The sequence below is a fragment of the Aythya marila genome, assembly GCF_965140915.1.
Source record: "Aythya marila genome assembly, chromosome: Z".
In the NCBI taxonomy this organism is placed as follows: domain Eukaryota; kingdom Metazoa; phylum Chordata; class Aves; order Anseriformes; family Anatidae; genus Aythya; species Aythya marila.
This window is the reverse complement of record NC_139080.1, coordinates 68,639,142-68,659,210: the sequence shown is the minus strand read 5'-3', so window position 1 is coordinate 68,659,210 and position 20,069 is coordinate 68,639,142. Positions and strand designations below refer to the sequence as shown.

At 36.6% G+C, this 20,069-nt stretch overlaps 1 protein-coding gene across 2 annotated transcripts in view; it reads right to left on the bottom strand.

The window, feature by feature from the left end:
• Positions 1–2,217: 2,217 nt before the first annotated feature.
• MCCC2 (methylcrotonyl-CoA carboxylase subunit 2) overlaps positions 2,218–20,069 on the bottom strand; it is a 39,846-nt gene continuing 21,994 nt past the window's right edge. For both annotated transcript variants that reach the window (XM_082783731.1, XM_082783732.1), the window contains exons 9-17: positions 19,243–19,342; positions 18,149–18,244; positions 16,793–16,865; positions 16,501–16,577; positions 14,436–14,502; positions 13,995–14,151; positions 13,101–13,215; positions 11,610–11,695; positions 2,218–2,676 (exon numbers count right to left, since the gene is read on the bottom strand). In XM_082783731.1, coding sequence (XP_082639857.1) covers positions 2,559–2,676; positions 11,610–11,695; positions 13,101–13,215; positions 13,995–14,151; positions 14,436–14,502; positions 16,501–16,577; positions 16,793–16,865; positions 18,149–18,244; positions 19,243–19,342 — 889 coding nt within the window. In that variant the 3' untranslated portion in view covers positions 2,218–2,558. The remainder of the gene's footprint in view (positions 2,677–11,609; positions 11,696–13,100; positions 13,216–13,994; positions 14,152–14,435; positions 14,503–16,500; positions 16,578–16,792; positions 16,866–18,148; positions 18,245–19,242; positions 19,343–20,069) is intronic.

Here is a 20,069-nt window from a genome sequence, read left to right as displayed (position 1 = left end):
ACAACATCAACTATGGTAGGAACACGGTAGTCCAACTCATGACTCCCGGTGGGTCTGCAAATAACAGGTTTTTCAGCAAATTTCTGAGTACCAAAAGCCAGTCTGTGCCATTAGAGTGCTATTCTGCACAACATGCGTCCTGTAGTTAGTGCCTACCTGCGAGGGACAGCATGTTGACCTAAAAAAAAGATTTTTCAAGATCCATTTTCCTAGGCAATGGGGAATTGTTAATTGTTAAATCACTACCAATTCCTTGAATCACTTGTCTTCAGTGAAGGTTCCACTCTGTACCCTCCCCTAACTGGAACATGCTGATGGGATGCTAACAAGCCTCTGATGATGAATTTCATTTAACAAGTTTCCAAAGACAGGTATTACTAATGCAGTACTGTCTTATTTATTCAGAGACATGTTTTGACTCAGCTTGTACACATATTTAGAGGAAGAAATTTTGATAAATGTAAATATCTATCCTTTCAGTCATAAGAAACGACAGGTGTTGTCAGAGGCATGAATCCTCCTAAATGCATCTAATTCCTTTATCTGCATCTAAGGATTATCAGTTACTGTCTCCAACTTTGAATGATTTCATTACCAGTCTTGCTGAAAAAATATATCCAAAGTAAAAATATTATTCCTAAGTGATCAATTACTTACTGCTAAGAAAATGACAATAATCCTTATAGCTTTGTGGGTAACAGGCTGGGGAAACTGACCCCATAGTTTAAAGCAGAGAGACAAAGGATGCTTCAGTTGCTGACTCCACTGGAGTTGAAGAAAATAAAGCATTTCTTTTTTGTTGGAAGTTGTTAATAGCAATAGTTTCAGTGTCTGAATCCTTTGCTCTCCCTGGCTACATTTTATATATACGTATTTGAAAACAAGGCATTGCAAAAGTTCAGCAACCATAAATAATGTCAACATATTTTCAGGATGAAGATACCCTAGGGCTATGCCCAACACAATTTTTACAAACTCTTGTGGTGAGATGAGAACAAGAACCAGTGCCACAAAAACAGCTCTGTACCTTGTTGCCATTTTATGGTAGTATTTTACGCTGTTACTTTCTGCTAACTACACTAACTACATGGTTAACATAATAAAAACTTGGGTGTGGGCATAACAGCGAGTACATGCGCAAAACTACAGAAGTAGTCTTTTCGGTGGTGTGAACACACTGAGTTTTATATGAATTTATTCTCAGTAAAAACTGAGAGAGAGAAATGGTCATTTAATGTAGTGTGGATGCATACCAGAGACCCCAGAGCTCAACACAGGCTGGGCTCTGGTTCTACTACACTAAAGATCCCTTGATCCAAGAGTTTACTTCTCAGCCCTACAAATCTGGGAAGACTACAGCTGACATGTTGTCCAGGATGATTATTGCCCAGTTATCTGTCTTCTCGCCCCAGGCCAGCACAGGAGAAGACTTCCATCCATGTACTTAAACTATTCTGTAATTTGTCAGTCAAAAGCATTTCTGCCATTTAGCAATTGTTTGGAATCTAGGTGCCTGAGGGACCAAGCTAGATAAAACTACCTTCAGAGTTCCAGCTAGCATAGTCTTTGCGTCCATATTCCAGGCACAATTCATGACAAACACTTAGTTTCTGCAAGGTGCGCTACTTCTATAAAGAACAAACGAATTCTTTAAAAATATTACACTGCAACAAGCTACACTAAATAAATTGGAAGATTGCACTTCTAGCATCTTAACAACCCCAAAGTTGGTGGGATTCAGGCAAGTGCTCTGGGTCAACCATTGACCCATTTGGAGAGGATGCCATGTCTTTGTGAAACTAAAGCTGCCAGAAGCATCATGCCACTGGAGCAAGATGTTGAAACACCTCAGCAGCCAACCCGTCTTCAGAAGTGCCTTCAGAAACCTGCAGCTCACACAGATGTAGTCTACTCTCTCCAGCTCTTCCAGAAAAAGCTAGGCATCCATCAGATTCTCTTGTTTTCACTTCAGAGAATCATACAGAAGACTAATGTTTTCCGAATGAAAGCCAGAGAAAGGCCAAAATGCCAACAACCGTGCGAAATCTATAATTTCATGCTGTTTTGAACTCCCTGGTTGCCATTATTGCACTTTTTTTTTTCAGATTTTATTTACCAGCAATGTGCTGTTTTTGTTGTTGTTGAATTTCAGTAATATTTTGCTTTTGTAGGAGACATACAGAAAAGAATTAAAAGAAATGAAGGCGCTAATAAGCATCAATTATGCAGTTTATTTTGTAGATTTATTTAGATAAGAGACAATATCTATGTTTTCTTATCAAAGATTTTAACTTAATGACAGAAGTTACAGTTTATTCATGAACAGGGCAATGCAGTGTTATATAAGCACTATGACTGGTCTCAAATCAGTACCAAAATACTGAAGGATGGTGATGATTACTCAGTCAAAATAAATAAATAGGACTTTTCCATCAAGAATAGTACTGTATAAAGCTTTATTTTTTAAACTGGTTTAAAACACCTCAATGTTGTAGTAAGTTCACTCTCCAGTCCCAGTTATAATATACAGAGGTAATTCTGATTAGCATACATTTAGATTACATCCTGAAAACCCCGAATTCTGTCTTCTTAGAAGGTGCATTTAGTGCTGCGCTGAGACTGAGGCCCAAAACCAGTCTAGTATCTGCTGGATCAATAATTCCATCATCCCACAATCTAGAAAAAAGACGAACAACAATAATTAAAATTACATTAACATATACAGCTGGTAGATTTTCAAGTAGGCAAAACTGAAAATAGTTATACTAAATTGCAAGGAATAAAGAGCTAAATTACGCATGAAACCATGGAGTTAATTCACCTGACCATCAATGCAGTAGACTAGTTTTGAACAAATTGTTTTCTAAAACAAAGTATAAATTTTGCATAATGTAGAAAATGACGTTTTCACCAGAAGCTACCTTCTTCTACTAAAAATGCTAAGGACTATGTCTCATCATTATGTACATTACTCAGATTAGTCAAGCTGCCAGACAGTATGCTTCATATGTTTATATTTTTGTCATTAAAAGAGCTAGTTTAATTTTAGGTAATTCCAATATCTGTTGTATTTATTTTTTCTGAAGTCCATTTCACAGAATCACAGAATCACAGAATTTCTAGGTTGGAAGAGACCTCAAGATCATCGAGTCCAACCTCTGACCTAACACTAGCAGTCCCCACTAAACCATATCCCTAAGCTCTACATCTAAACGTCTTTTAAAGACCTCCAGGGATGGTGACTCCACCACTTCCCTGGGCAGCCTGTTCCAGTGCCTCACAACCCTTTCGGTAAAGAAGTTCTTCCTAACATCTAACCTAAAACTCCCCTGGCTCAACTTAAGCCCATTCCCCCTCATCCTGTCACCAGGCACGTGGGAGAACAGACCAACCCCCACCTCGCTACAGCCTCCCTTGAGGTACCTATAGAGAGCGATAAGGTCGCCCCTGAGCCTCCTCTTCTCCAGGCTGAACAAGCCCAGCTCCCTCAGCCGCTCCTCGTAGGACTTGTTCTCCAGGCCCCTCACCAGCTTCGTCGCCCTTCTCTGGACTCACTCAAGCACCTCGATGTCCTTCTTGTAGTGAGGGGCCCAAAACTGAACACAGTACTCGAGGTGCGGCCTCACCAGAGCCGAGTACAGGGGGACGATCACCTCCCTAGCCCTGCTGGTCACACTGTTCCTGATACAAGCCAGGATGCCGCTGGCCTTCTTGGCCACCTGAGCACACTGCTGGCTCATATTCAGCTGAATATCCACCATCACTCCCAGGTCCTTCTCTGCCTGGCAGCTCTCCAACCACTCATCTCCCAGCCTGTAGCTCTGCTTGGGGTTATTGCACCCCGGGTGGAGGACCCGGCACTTGGCCTTGTTGAACTTCATGCAGTTGACCTCAGCCCATCGGTGCAGCCTATCCAGATCCTCCTGCAGAGCCTTCCTACCTTCAAGCAGATCAACACACGCACCTAACTTGGTGTCATCTGCGAACTTACTGAGGGTGCACTCGATGCCCTCGTCCAGATCATCGATGAAGATATTAAAGAGGACCGGCCCCAGCACCGAGCCCTGGGGGACGCCACTAGTGACTGGCCTCCAACTGGACTTGGCTCCATTCACCACGACTCTTTGGGCCCGGCTATCCAGCCAGTTTCTAACCCAACGAAGCGTGCGCCAGTCCAAGCGAAGAGCAGCCAGTTTCTTGAGGAGAATGCTGTGGGAGACGGTGTCAAAAGCCTTGCTGAAGTCAAGGTAGACCACATCCACAGCCTTTCCCTCATCCACCCAGCACGTCACTTTGTCATAGAAGGAGATCAGGTTCGTCAAGCAGGATCTGCCTTTTCTAAACAACTCTAAGCTAATACCCTCCTTTTTACCGCCCTGAAGGCAATTAAATTATGAATATGCACTGTGTCAAAACCTCCAAGCAAATACCAAATTTGCAGTCCCCAAACTCCTAAACACTTGTAAACAAACTCTTTGACACTATCCAAAAATCAAAGTTCTCGTGGCATCAGTTCTCCACATCTTCATCTTACCCAAAATGAAAACCATGTCAAAACCCTCATCAGGCCACAAAACTGTAAATATTGTACATCCACTACCTCCTTGGTGATATAGTTAAACAAGAGACCGCACTGCCCATTGCAACTCAAGTCTTCCTTAAAGAAGCAAACGTTTTAGCCAGGGTATGCAAAACAGAGGTACGATACCTTCAGTTAAGACAGCAACGTTCCTCCTCCATCCCATCTTTCCCTAGAGAGACTTTCTTTGCACCTTTCCAGAACTTACTGCAGTGCTGTCATGTCTACTTTTTATTCCTTGTCTTTGGAAAGACTGCTCTACTAATGTGTTTTAAAACTACAAGAAAGAGTCATGAATAGAGAGCTAACACTGTCTTTTCACTAAGAGAATGCACAGACAGCCATTCCTTTCTAACTGAAGTTTCCAGCTTCAAACCCTTTCTTATTGTTTGAAGATTAATTAAAAAAAAAAAAAAAAGCAATTACACAGGAACCAATGTATTTTGCACATTTCTCTTAATACTAAAAGCCTGCCCCCAAAAGAAACAGGACTGCAAAATGTGCATAAATACATGCTGATAATCTTGAGGCACCAACAGACAGTTCTGACAGTTTTCTGTCTTTGATATATTTTGCCATTTACTGTGACACTAAATTAATCAAATCAGAGAAAAATATTAAATGACTGATGATGTAAGTTTTTATTTTTGCAAAAACTACATATATCTTTCCTAGGATGCACAAAGTGGAACTGTAATAAAGGACACCTGTAACAATATGTCCTGGTTTCAGTTAGCACAGAATTAATTTTCTTCCTAGTAGCTGGTGGAATGCTGTGTTTTGGCTTAGAATGAGAAGAGTGCTGATAACACCCCGATGCTTTAATTGTTGCAGAGCAGTGCTTATACTAAGCCAAGGACATCTCAGCCTTTGCTCTGTCCTGCCAACGGGCAGGCTGGGGGGTGCAGTAAGAGCTGGGAGGGGACAGACCCAGGACAGGTGACCCAAACTAGCCAAAGGGGTATTCCATACCATCTGACGTCATGCTAAACAATATATAGGGGTGGCTAGCCGGGGGGAGGGGGCCGGACTGCTCGGGGTTAGGCTGGGCATCGGTCAGCGGGTGGTGAGCAATTGCATTGTGCATCACTTGTTTGTACATACTATTATTACTTTCGTATTATCACCATTGTATCATCATTATTATTATTGTTATTATTATTTTTGTTATTTTTTTTCCTGTCTTATTAAACTGTCTTTATCTCAACTCACGGGCTTCACTTTCCATTTCTCTCCCCCGTCCCAGAGAGGGAGGGGGGAGGGTGAGCGAACGGCTGCGTGGTGTTTAGCTGCCGGTCGGGTTAAACCACGACACAATATGAGGCACAAGGGTTCAGTCCCAGCTTAGGTGTATGTTCTCCAGCTACCAGAATAAAAAAGATACCAGACTCATAAAGAAGGTTCTACTACAAATACAAATTTATCATGGTGTAGCTGCCCATGTACAGGAGACCACTACCCTAAACAGGGCACAAAGAGCACAGCTGAAGTACAAAAGGAGAAAGAGGTTTGAAATAGGGAATACATTCCTGTTAATTGGGCAAAATTACCTTATTCCTTTGTTGTGACTGAAAACAAAAGTTTGTTTAAGAAATTTCACACTAGAGTGAGGCTCACTGACCAGGCTGACGGGAGTCACAACCAACCCCGAAAGAAGCCTGAAAAAGACAGTACTTCTTCCAAAGGTGAGGAAAAAAAAGGTGCTATAGAGCCAAATAACAAATATAAGGTAACAGTAGCTCTATCTAATTTGTTCTCAGTGTAGGATTTTCTTGTGAATATCTCCTTTTAAGTGGGCTGGACAGCTCCAGCCTTGAACTATAATATTCTAAGGGCCACACCTGCACAGAGGTTGTACTAGCAAATTGTGCTGCAGAAGAAAGACAATAATTGTCTGTATCATATTTTGGATAAAGTGCGTGGTATAACCTCTTGCAGACTGCTTCCCATGAGTAATTGCTTTTATAGCTGTAGCTTTTAACAGTAAGTGAAAAATTGTTAAAATATTTTGGCATATTTTAACAATACTCCATTGAAAAGAGACTCAGAGTAAGGACTGCTTAACCATACAGTGAAAATAACTGGAAGGGTTTTTTGTTCAAAACAAGAAAGGGACAGGATGTAACTTTGTTCAACTGAGATTTATTTAAGCGTTGGTTGAATTTGTTTGTTTTTCCCCAAGCATAGTGATTATACCTATTTACGTAATCTAACATGATAGAACGGCAAAGACAAAACATTCCCTCCACATTCAACATCATGAAGTATGCATTACCAAACTCTTTTTCTTAACTTTCCTAAGCTCTTTTCCTTATCTTTTCTTGTGTTTAGATATTAAATTTTGATTAATTTAGTCAGCTTAATCTGGGGGAAGGGAGAAGGTCTGTGTTAATAGTGATAACCAACAAAGTAGTTTTTGAGGTCAAATCAGTCAGCACTACTCTGCTGTTTTTTTTAAGACTAAAAATTTGACTGTAATAACAATGACAAATATACTGACTTCTGTTTTTAAGCAGGTATTTTCTTTTTGGATGTTACAGCTTCGTTTGTTCTCCACTTCAATTTTTTAATGAACACTCACAGTGAACTTTTAATTATGAAAACCAATAAAACTACATTAAGTAATTCAAACTTTTTACAAGTGTTTAATAAATCTGCTGAGGGTTGAGGAGGGCAGGAATGATCTGAATTAAAAAGAATCACTGACTTAATGGGGTACTTCCCAAGCTGCAACTTCCTAGTGACCAACACTGCAACAAACACTTCCAAACATGAAGCACATTTTAATGGCAGATTTGCTTTTTGTAACAACACAGTAAAGTTATATTCACAACCACACAGATTTCATGCTGCATAAAAGTCAAGCCACTCTCATATGGCCACCCCTGGTTTCTGCTTCTCTTTGTTTAAAGAAAACTACATTTTCTACTGGGATGTAACATTAATAATTAAACTATCTATTAAAACCCCATTGCTAGAACATGAGTCACATCCACACTCATAAAACATTCATAACAGAAATGCTCTGAGTACAAGAAATGAACAGCTCCCAAAATGAAAATGCTCATGTAATTTGTTATGATGCAAACTGCCGAAACTCCTTTTAGAAACCTGTAAGCGGATTAATATAGCTCATTAAAATGGGTGCTGCCTAATGACTTTTGTTAATTAAGTCTGCTCAGTGTGAAAGGTTCTAATCAAATAATTGATTAAATTTTGATTAGAAAATACAACTGTGGGGAACAGTATTGACATTCTGTACATGTAACAAGTTGCAATTTATAAGCAAAAATAAAAAAGAAGAGTAAATAAGGAAATTTGCCTTTTTTCAAGACCATTGGATGTTTTCCTTCCCTCTTGTTTCTGCACGAAGCTTGAGTCAAAGCCTAATGAAGTCAACTGGAAGAGCCACATCAATCTCAGTGGATGTTAGAGGTGAGACGAAGTCCCCATAACTTAGGACAGCACGAGGGAGCTTCCAAACTGACTGCATTCAAGCAGTCATAAAGAAAGCAGGCTTTATCTCCATCTATCATTCTTTTCCTCTCAGCAACGCAAAGCTATTTGTTGGAGTTTTCTCCAGCAATCATTTGGTTTGTCTTTTTGGTGGAAGGGCATAGCTAGTGTTTGACAAAAACAAGGCTGTCTGGACCCAGTTTCAAACAGATGCTCTTATGTGGCTGACAGTCAACTGTTTGTGTTTTGTTGTTGTTGTTGTTTGTTTGTTTGTTTTTAACTATGCTTGGGATCAGAAAGGAAGTATCCTTTAGAGCAAAAGGAACATATTACTTCTCCCTGACATATAACAAATGCTTGCCAATGAGCAACTGCTGATGTTAGCTGACAAGCAGATTGGCTCTGTGGTTCAAATCCCTTCCTTGTGTACATTACTTGCCACAGGCAGCGTAAACCTGCTTCATGTCAGTGTTTCTGCCTACCTCCTGTGGGGTAGGCAGCCTACCCCACAACAATAAAAACTTCTGAGCAATTGGTCCGAGATCTTGCTTCAGGATTACTGATAAATGAAGGAACAAGGCATATGCAAGATAACACTGACAGTCATGAAATGAAGGCAGAAAACTTAGGAATATCTACCAATATACCCAAGTACCTCTACCAGACAGAAGAGAGCAATTAAGAGCTTCTGTACAATGCCAACTATACTACTCTGTCCAATGCATGGACACAGAGAGAGAAATCAACCTGGACTGTCTTGACCTGAGTTAGTCACACACTGCTCTCACAAGCACTCAGTGACAAGGGACATTTTGCTTTCACTGCTTGCAGACAGATGAATCTCTGAGGGATGTCAGCCCTGACATTTGACTTCCTATCCCAGCTGGGCTTATTAGCTTGAGTGCAGCATCTCATGAACTCAACCAGATATAATCCAGACCCAAGCTAGGTCTCAGCTAGCCACCTCATATCTGTGCAAGCTATAGGTACAATAAGAAGTATTAAAAACCCTGTGGTTTTTGTTTGTTTGTTTGTTTGTTTTTAATATTGGGAGCCACATCCTTCACTTAAGTGTACTTCCTAACCCCTGGCAAAGTTAGGTTATTTACTGAAGTGCCTATGTATTTCCAACATGGCTTTACAAAATGGCAAGACATTCTGGAAAGAAACTGGGTCAAAAAGCTGACCAATAGGGAGCAGAAAGCTGGTATTAAATATTAAAGTTTCATATAAAATCACCAAATGTTATTAAAAATTTAAAACCTGACTTTTTTTTAAATCCTAACCTTAATCTTATGTATGAAACTACTTTGTTGCAGATTAGCAATTTACTCCTGCAAATTGTAGCAATGGTCTGTTGTTTTTTGGGAGGGGAGAAGTTTTTGTATCACTGATATACTGAATATATTGAGTGTTAAATAAATCCAATTATTTTCAATCATGAGTACAAAGAGACTGTGACTGTGTTTTCAGTGAGCATATTAAAAAGAGCAAATATTAGAAAAAAAAATCAGACTATTCATTTCCTCCTTCATGGTAGGGATTCATTTTAAATACAGACAGTTTGACTCATTTTTTAATGTTATTATTTCAGTGGAAAATTCTCCTTAAAATCCAGTTACAAAGGATGACAGCATGTGTTTTGATTTTTCCTTCTTGCCACAGGGAGGAACACAAAGTTTTGCGACAGAGGTCCTAAGCTTGATTTAAGGGAGACTAACAGAGATAGCACAAGATTTTTCAACAACTGACAGCATTTCAGTTTGGGGGAAATCCTATGAAATTTAAATTGATTTAAAAGGTTGGGTAAAAAAAAAAAAAAAACAGCATGCCAACAGAAAGTCCACGTCAATTATAAAATAAGGATTTCACATAAGTATCTTCATTGACTATATGTAAAAAACACAGTAAAAAGCATAAACTAATTTAGTAGCTGTGGGGATTGCACATATGCACAAGACCTCAAGAAGCTGAGAACATCCATGACAACTCTCTGCAACATTGCCATGTAGACCTTTGCCAAAAACACAAACTAAGGAGTGACAAGACAAAACCTCTCCCTAAATCCCTGACCTATGTGATATATGTCTGCACCAGTGCAATCTGCCTAAATTGTCATGCTGAATACCCTATTGAGAATACTGAGCCCATCACAGCACCAAACAGGGCAAAAAAGCAAGAGCTTCTGTTTGATGAAGGCATTCACCTAGTCAGAATACTAAAATGAATATGGATTCTGTAGGTATGATTATTACAATTACGTTCATTCCAGTATCCCAACAGAAAAGAGAGTTAAACAGCTATTAATTTTATACCTTTCTTCAGATCATGAGGAACTAACAATTTATATAGGAGGTCACTGATGCTACAATGTTGCTCATGTATGAGATTTGACAGGCATGAGGTTTAACATGTATCAAATCAGATAAAAAAAAGCCCCCAGCTCCTAGACTTACTGGCTTCTGTAAGACATTTACAGAATACTTTGCACCCACCTGTTCATATAATTTCTACACATGATGACCCCATAAAAATTTTTCATGTTCCAAACACATTGTACTCAAATTATTTCCCAAATTAGAGGTTGGACTCGATGATCTTGAGGTCTCTTCCAACCTAGAAATTCTGTGATTCTGTGATTCTGTGAAATTCCTGCCTTGCAGGTAACAAGACCATCAATAATTCTAATTAAGTCACACAAAAAATATATACAGCAGACACCAAAGGCTCAAACTGGCTACAAAGGCACAGTAAAGTCTCATTATTTTATGCTAATCCTATGACTAGCAGCTGCGAGACTATGAAGAATTAGCTTTAGGATACGACAAGCAGAAAAGTTCACAGAGTTACTATTACAAACAGGATGAAACTAACCCAGATTAACAATCCAAGGCCAAGCCTACGAACTAGTTTCCACAGGCCATGCTCTAGGATGCCACCTTGCTTCATCAGACTAACTACTTCCTGGGCATTGACAATATTCCATAAAACTGAGGACCAAATGCTATAGAGGACTACTGTGGTAGTTTTGGATGACTTGTCAGCATATTCATATATGAATACGCTTCACGCATCAGCTAATGCCCTACCTGAATTCCTATAATTCAGTAGACATTTACGCGACCCAAGATTTACAAATTGCTTCAGGTATTCCTGAAACTTCTCCTTTACCACTGGCCTCTTCTAGATGTAGAATCCATGTATGCTTCAGTACATTTCAATAGGCTTTAGAAAGGTGACCAGACGCTGCAGTGGAGAGAATGATCTAAGACTTATCCAGAACAAAATACACAGAATATAAATTCCATGTTTCAGAAGACCAGGTAAGGAGTATCTCCCTACTGTATCATTACTTACAGAACCAGCACAGTAATTCCTGGAAGTGCATGCCTTCTTCTGAAATAGTTTGCACTACAAATAGAGGTTTGAAGTTTGTGGTGCTGTATTCCTGCACATCAAACAAAACGTTTGTTCTGGACTGCTCTGTTCTGCTCTTCTACAACACCAGGATTTAGGTGTCATTGCTATATCCTGTGATTACAATCAAGTTTTGGAAAAGTCATTTTTATTCTACCTTGCACTGGAATAGTAAGGGTTTCCTTCCTCCTCGAACCTCCTAATGATTGGCTCCTTCAAAGCTGCTTCATCCGCCTCAGATAACTGTAACAAAACAAATACACAAACATAGATAAAAAAAAATATTTATTATCTTCTTCCGCAATGACAGTAAAACTTTTTGATGCTGACAAGCAGCATCAAACAACCAGAAATAGCCTAAATTATCTCTCCAGATTTTTTTCAATCTTTTTACCTATAATGATCAATTTAGCAATTTGCTAAATTGTTTTACTTATAAATTTAATCAGTGGAATTAAAATATCACTTTTCAAAATGGGTGGGTGGGAAAAAGAGTAGAAATTTATAGGGAAACAGGAAGTCCTATTGCCATACTTAATCACCTAATTTTTCTGCAGATAATAAACTGAGATTTTATTAATAGACTTAACCAAGTATAAGAATAATTGTGGACTCGCATCCAAAAAATTGATGATGCTACTTAACTGGATAAGCCCCGTTCTGACTTGCCTTTGGAAATACTTTTTTAATAAAACCAGTCTGTTCTATTCTGGTGCTATGTTTCTCTGATCCAGAGTGGTCACTACTGTAATTCAGAAAACTGTCAAGTCTCTAATATACTTTACTGACATTAACTACAATTAGTTTTTAATAATAAAATAGTATTTTTTACTTTCTGTGCCTCATTCCGACAATATTAGGGATTTGGGAAGTTGAGACAGAGAGATGAGGATCTATATGTTCTATCCATGGAAAGTCAAAATGAAGAGCAGAAAAAAGAACTTCAGAGATAACAAGAACATACTGATTCACTATTCTGAACAACTACTCATGATAAATACAAGCAATTTTAAGACATCACAGTAAAATCACTTCTTACGGGACCAATGCACCAGCATAAACACAGAACATGTAATTTAAAAAACACAGCAGAAAACTGTGTAGAGAAACTAGAAAAATATTATTAAACAAAATACCACTAAGTATTAGTTAAAATGATTAAATGAGTCAAAAACTTTTCCAAACCTCTAAGGGCTTCTCCTATTATAAACCTTATAAGTCTCAGTCACTGAATAATTTGAAGATCAGTTTTCTATAAAACTGCCTACTTCAAAAGTAAATGGAAAGACACTTTGTTCTCACATATTCCTCCTCATACTCCCAAGTGGGTGTGGGGGAGTGGGAGTCCCTTGCTGCTCATCTTGGGCAGAACAAATAATCATGTGCAAAAAAAATATGAAAAGATGATAATATAAGAAATACTTCTCCTTCTAAACAAACACAAGAAATGTCATGAATGACTTTCACATTTAGAAGATGTAATATTTCACAAATATTTCATTTTTGTCAATGTGCTGGGTGGTATTAGGAGAACCATAGCTCACTGGTGTTTTACTCTGTAACATCCTTCCCTGGCTTACAATGTGAGAGCTCCAGCGAAGAAGTAAATTATAATAACAGTACTGCAAATGAAAGAAGAAAGATGTACCTGTTTTCCCTCCCTTGCCTTTTGGTCCTTTGCTATTGTAGCTAGAACAGTTGCAGCTTGCTCCCCTCCCATCACTGATATGCGAGCATTTGGCCACATATAAAGAAATCTTGGACTGAAAAACATGCATTAAGTATTAAAATTAGACAATGTATAATTTCATGGTAAAGAACTAATTCTCACTCAGATGCATTTTATGCATGACAGTCTTACAATTCATTGGTTTTCAAAGAATGCAAATTAACATTTTCGATGCTTGCAGCATTATGTTTGAAAATACAAAAATTCTGCTTGTTTCCTATATTCAAGCACCTTAAAAATTAATTTCCCTCGTTCTTGTGTCTCTTCAACTCACAGCCCCCCAGGAACATTTCTGTTTAAAATATCACTGACAACTTCAGTAGTATCAGGGACCTTCAAAAATAATTAAAAAATATTTATGAGTCATGTCCAACAGGTCACAAAAATAAATCCTTAGAAGTTTTGCAAACACTGCTCATAAAATCCAGACTTGTTAAAGTGAATGAAGATTTTTTTATTCAAGCCAGTTCTCTTCACATGAATGCAGAATAAAGGACTAGCCCATACCACCTAGCGATTGTTTAGGACTGTTGATTTTCTGACCCAGGAACAATAACGGGAGAAAAGCACGTCAGCAGGTTTACACATTAGAAAATCTCTTCTGTCACATAAATTAAGGTTAATCATGAGCTTAACTGTCTCTGCAGGTTTGTATGGTTGTTTTTTACTTAAGACCACATTCTATGAGAATTCTTTTGTTTTCCTAGGAGTACAACTTCTGCAATAATTAAAATAGCTTTTCAGATTGGTACTTTAAGGTTAGAGTATCTTAACTTAGTGCTATGTCCTGTTGTAATTTGAAGTAACACTTACCTGTATGCTCTTCCACACATCCCATAGTTTCCAGCACCATAAGAACCACCGATAATGACTGTTATCTTAGGTACATTGGCACAAGCTACAGCAGTTACCATCTTGGCACCATCTTTTGCTATCCCTCCAGCTTCATATTCCCTACCAACCATGAAACCTAATGAGTTACATGATGAAAAAAAGGGTTAGTAACTTTATACTATCACACTTTGCTGTACTTTCTAATATGCAATGTAGAGCACATCCAAAAAAAAAAAAAAGTAAGATGACAAGAACGAATCATCAATAACTCAAGCCTTCACAAGCTGCAGCCAGACTGATTCCAGAAGAGGCTGGAGATGTAGATAAAATAAAGCACACAAGATGCTTTCTAAAACTTATAGCCTTAACAGTTAACAGCAAAGCCTACAGCATAGTTAAACTTCATAATACTGCACTTACCTGTAATATTCTGCAAAAACACAATGGGAATATTTCTCTGGCAACACAATTGGATGAAATGTGTACCCTGTGGGGAGGAAAAAAATAGAAGAAAGGGTAAGCCTTTAAGTATTAGATCAGTGAAGCCATTACTACCACCAGCATTTTGAAGTATGTGACAGTCTCCTTCCACTGAAGTCCATTGGAGTATCTGTATCATAAAGTGATGGCCAACTTCTCCATCCAAAGTAAGCTGCAAAAGATAATTCAACTCTAGCAGAAGTAAGAAAATGCCAAAAATACCAAGTCGAAATAAAAAATACTTAAGGGTATTCCCTTAAGTATTACTGTTTGTACTGAGAAGTTCAACTGTTTTGACTTGGCCAATATGCAGTTAAACTGTAGACATCTTCACAATGTGGCATGTGACAGTTTTGTAACACTGTCATGGAACTTGGACAACTGATCACAAAAAAAATCTCCCCATTTCCCTTATAAAAGAAAATTATTCTTTGAAACTGAGCAAGGCTCACATACATTATTTGCTCCTGGCCCTGCCAATTGCTACAACATTCTTTCCCCTTTTCTCAGGACAAAATCCCCCCTCTGCATTTTCTGGGAAAGACAATTTTTCTAACAAAGATAATAGCAGAATCCAAGCTTCATTTTCAACTAAGCATAATCTAAAACAATACAGTTTCTCCACTTATTTACACGTTGTTGATATAATTGACAAAAAAAAAAGGAAAAAAAAATATCACTGCAACTGAGAAAAAAACTAACCTCTTCACAATACAAAACCAGCAACATTTAGAAAAAGGACACACACAAAAAGAGAAAAATAATGAAACAATCTTTAGCTAGCTTTTTCAGAGAAGCACTCAAAAAAACAGTGATCTTTGGACAAAGATCACAGTACTTTTGCCATTTTTTTTTCTTTAAGTTTCCAACTCACTATAAAAATTTAAAAAATATTTTGTTAGATTAGGAAGCTTACAGATGCAATGTCATGAATACAGCTAAATAAGTGAAACTTGATTATCTCCTCATAGAGTACCAATACGTCAGCATAAGTCAACAAACCAAGGGAGATTCCTTTCATTTTTTCATTGGTAGGAAAAAAATCATCAGAAAAATACTGGAAGTATTAGAAATACAGAAAGGATTATTTTCAAATTGGAAATACCTGTGATTAAGAAAACACTACCTGAAAACAACGCCACTTACTGCAGTGCTCCAAGTTCAAAGTATTCTCCAGTACATAAAACTCAATTTTGTGTATTATTTTATGACAGCAATAAATCAAGTAAAATTACTTCCTTTCTTCAACTTCTTCATAAAGGCCTCTTTTTTCCTATAGATTTTTCATACTGATTTCCTAACCATTAGTTTGAAGAGCCTACTAACACAAAACTACCATATGTAATTGCTATTACAAAAAATTCAACTCATAGCAGTTCTTGAAAAAAATAACTAAACACAGAACAAGGTAAATAAACACTCTGTCATGCACAGTATCTCTTTACCATCTCCAATCCCCAAACCTCAAAGATGCCCTTTGATTCACAAAATAGGTACTGTGTTTCACAGAGTTTGAGACCATGTATGGTTTACTCATTAGATTAAGAGCTGCCACAACAAAGTATGAAAATAAAATCTTTGGCAAGTCAATGAGCTGAATATCGGAATCCAGGTTTGAAATTTTCCAGTTACTATCAAAACAATGATGTGATTTATTGTAGTACATCAGCTTGGAGTTCAGGACTTATAATCAACAGGCTTTTTGAAGTAATCAGTACGCATTTTTCTTCTAAGAGCTGTAAGTTTCAAGACATAATATTTCAACTGTGTTATAGTCAATCAAATTCAAATGCTGTCTTTATTTTACTATTGACCTATTTACTTCATATCAGAAAAACCTAAAGAACAAACACTAAAATAAGGTCAATTATTTTTAGTTTATTAAGCTATTTCTTATTTACATGATAAATTTGCGGACAGTCCACTTTCCTTATTTAAAAAAAGATCCACATTTCAAGAGCAAATTCTTCAACTTGAGGTTTGTTTCTCAGTGGTTAAGATTTACCTTTTTTGCTGACTCTGAGAAAAGAACTCCGTTGTTTCCAATAATTCCTACTGGGTAACCAAATATTCTTGCAAATCCTGAAGAGGACAGGTAAAATTACAAATTATGATAATTATGATGTATATTTATTTTACTGTAGCACAAAAAGGTAACACTTTCTCTTAATAACAGGAAGTGCTATTCTTTTAAGGAAAAAAACACCATTAAAAAACACCATCGGGTAATCCAAATAAAATGAATATAAGTATAAAATCAGTGGGAGTATACATAGAGTAATTGTATTTTTAAATACCTGTGATTAAAGTATCCCCATACAAGGCTTTGAATTCATCAAATTTACTTCCATCTACAATTCTAGCAATAACCTTAAGAAAAAATAGAAAAATAGAATGAAACACCTAATCCTTCATAGTTTATAATTTTTTTTTATTTTTTTTTTTTAGAAAGAAAGAAGATGGTAGCATCTTGACTTAAAATTACTTAAAATGAATGCTTTCCAGTCAGCAAATATCAAGCAGTCCGCCATGTAAGTAGTCTGGATGGCAAGCAAAACCTACTAACTTTTTAAGGTGTAACTTCTCTACATGCTTATAAAAAAAATGGAATTTCAAGGCTAAGACTATTGTAACCAAGCAGTTGAAATAAACAGAAAGAAAGTTTTTTTTCTGATTAGTTCCATTTCAAAGAAGAACTGGTACCTCTGGTTATATTAAACATTAATCAATAGGTTCACATTTATAAAGAGAAAAATATATACAGCCATGAGTCACTTTCTTAGAGATAACTACATTTTCATCTCTGCTTAAGTTTTTGACATACAAAAATAATGAAGATTTGTCCTGAGGTTTCTCTGGGATGCAAAGGAGCATTTTAAATAAACATAAATCTGTTGCTAGCAACATGTTTGCCAGAAGATATTTATTTCAACTTTAAAAGAGCATAAATCCAAGCTGGGGATTTATTTATACTCCAGTGTTCCAGCGTATAGTTCAAGTAAGACTCAATAAAAGTTTTTTTTCCTCTTACTGCAAAATAAATCATAGTAATTTCTGATAAAATATTTTAAGGAAGGTATACACTAAGATTTTTTCTAAAATAAATACTTGGTTTGTAGTAGGAAAAGCTCTGTATATGTTACCTGTGCAAAAAATCAGAGTGTGGTTACTCTCTGCATGTATGGAAGCAAATAATTACAAGAGATTTGCAGTAGAGTACAATAGTCTCCTCACATGGTTGGAAGAGCACTGAATTGTTTAGGATGCTTATACTCCATCGATCTTTAAATATTTGATCTTTATTTTCTCTAGACTAATAGAAAAAGAAAGCTGTCATATCACTTGGCAAGTCTATAGAATCTTTAGCCAAAAGTTCACTATTTCTTGGATTTTTTTTCACCATTCTATCAATCTCTTATCTTTAATTATCCTTCTTAGAAGTATAAATAAAATGCATTATGTTTTCAACATGTCGTTGTCATTGCAATGGATCTGTTAGATAACAACATCCAGAAATACATTAAAAAATATATAATATTTAAATATTCACTATATGCCATAAACCAAATTTCTGCAGACAAACTATGTGAATATAAAGAGTGATTTCCTACAAGAAAACATAGTACATGTATATATTCTATTTCTGTTTATACCTCTTTGACATCAAAGTTTCTTTTTAGCTGGTCACCAACTATTCCATATATTTCATCAGCAGGAAATAAAGGCTCTTCTGATGGTTCTACAGTCACCTGTAGCAAGTTAACAAAACAATTTTCACAACAAAGTCATTATTATTCTACATTATGATTTAGAAAAAAAAAAACACCACTTAGAGTTTAGACTGCATTCAACAGTCTTCTCTTCGCCAGTCACAGCCACAAAATGTCTGTACTAGCTTGACTTCCTTCTGCATGAAGATCAAGTTTCTTAAATAGAAGAATGATAATTTCTTCTCACTTACTGCAACAAAGGTGAGGGCCTTTGTTTTTATTCCTGTGTATGCCTCCACATGTGCTCCACATTAACAACTTCTTCCATGTCATCAAAAATTAAGCATGTCTTCCCCTTTCCTTTTTATTCCCCTATGCCCTATTAGACAGGTAGTATTCTGAAAAAACAAGGATTTCTGCAATTCCACTAAATACAGTATCTTGGCTTCCTTCAGCTGCAGAGATTTTACCTCCAATTCACCCTTTTATGTTTCCCCCAGCATAGGTTAAGATAATTTCTCCACTATATCATAGTTGCCTTTTTTTCTTAAAAGAATTTTTTAGATCAGTAACAATACGTTACAAAACCTAAGGTACCAAAAAGAAATAAAGTAGCTTTATCTCACGTTTTACATCTTTTGTTAATAATCTCAAAAAGATGTTCAAACAAATGCTTTAGCAATTACCAAATTTCAAGTCCATGGGAATGACCATGTAAGCTTAAAATTAAATGCAGCACCTGGCAAGAATGAGTTCATCCTAAAGTGCAAATCTGTGATTCTGAAGTGCTATTCTAGTTATAGTGCATGTTTCACTCTTGCATGCAATCCCAGTGGTTTCACTGGGAATGATGTAGTAGGAATGTAATTAATTGCAGAACTGAAGCATTAGACAAAACATTAAAGACAAGAATCATAAATTCTACTTACAAAGTGTTTAAAGTCAAAGACAAAAAAAATATGTTGTATAATCAGGGTCAGACGAGCATTCATCCTTTAAAAAATGAAGTGTTTTCCGAGAATGTTCTATATACTTACATCTATTTTCTTCTGGAGATTTAAACTTCTTACAGCTTTCCTTGCTAGATGAAGTGCATGACTGTCATCCAAAGCATAATGATCTGTTACACCAGATTTTCTGTATTTAAATGATAATAGGAATATAAAGATTTTTTAGAAAATCCAAGAATGAAAATTAAAGTTTTTAAAAACCTTCAAACCTGTTTATTTAAAATATAGATGCTAAAACACAGCTCTGCATGTTATCTTATAAAATTGAATTGAAAGTAAAACCCATGTCTGAACTTTTCTTTTAAACGGTATCAGACAGGATACAAAATGGTAACTCTGGTAAACCCAAAATCTAAATGACAACATAAAAAATGGCAAACATTGTTCAAATGGAAATGAAAATTAATTTGAAGTTATAAAGAAAAAAAATAATTAAAAAAATACTATGAACTGCCCTTGAAGAGAATTCTTCAGTCATTTCAATAAACTGAACTAAAAATTAAGCATTTATTGTACAGCAGTACCTAACTTTTTAAAAGCACCACCTATTTTTTTTTGTTTTTTTTTTTACTATTGTTTTCATTTTAGGAAACGCATTGAAGTCTTTGTTTTGATATGTATTCTCTTACGAAAAACACAGGCTATTTTGATTTTGTTTGTAGTAAGTTCCAATTGACATAAAATCTGCAAAAATACATTAGCTTTCTCAAAATTTGTTATTCTAATAGCACTCAGCATACAACAATAGCAAAGTCGTCCATGTTGTGAATGATGTTGCAGTATGTTAGATACACACTTAAGTATTTTAAAGCAGTAAGTGAAAGAAACAAGACACTACTTGGAGTAACACAGAC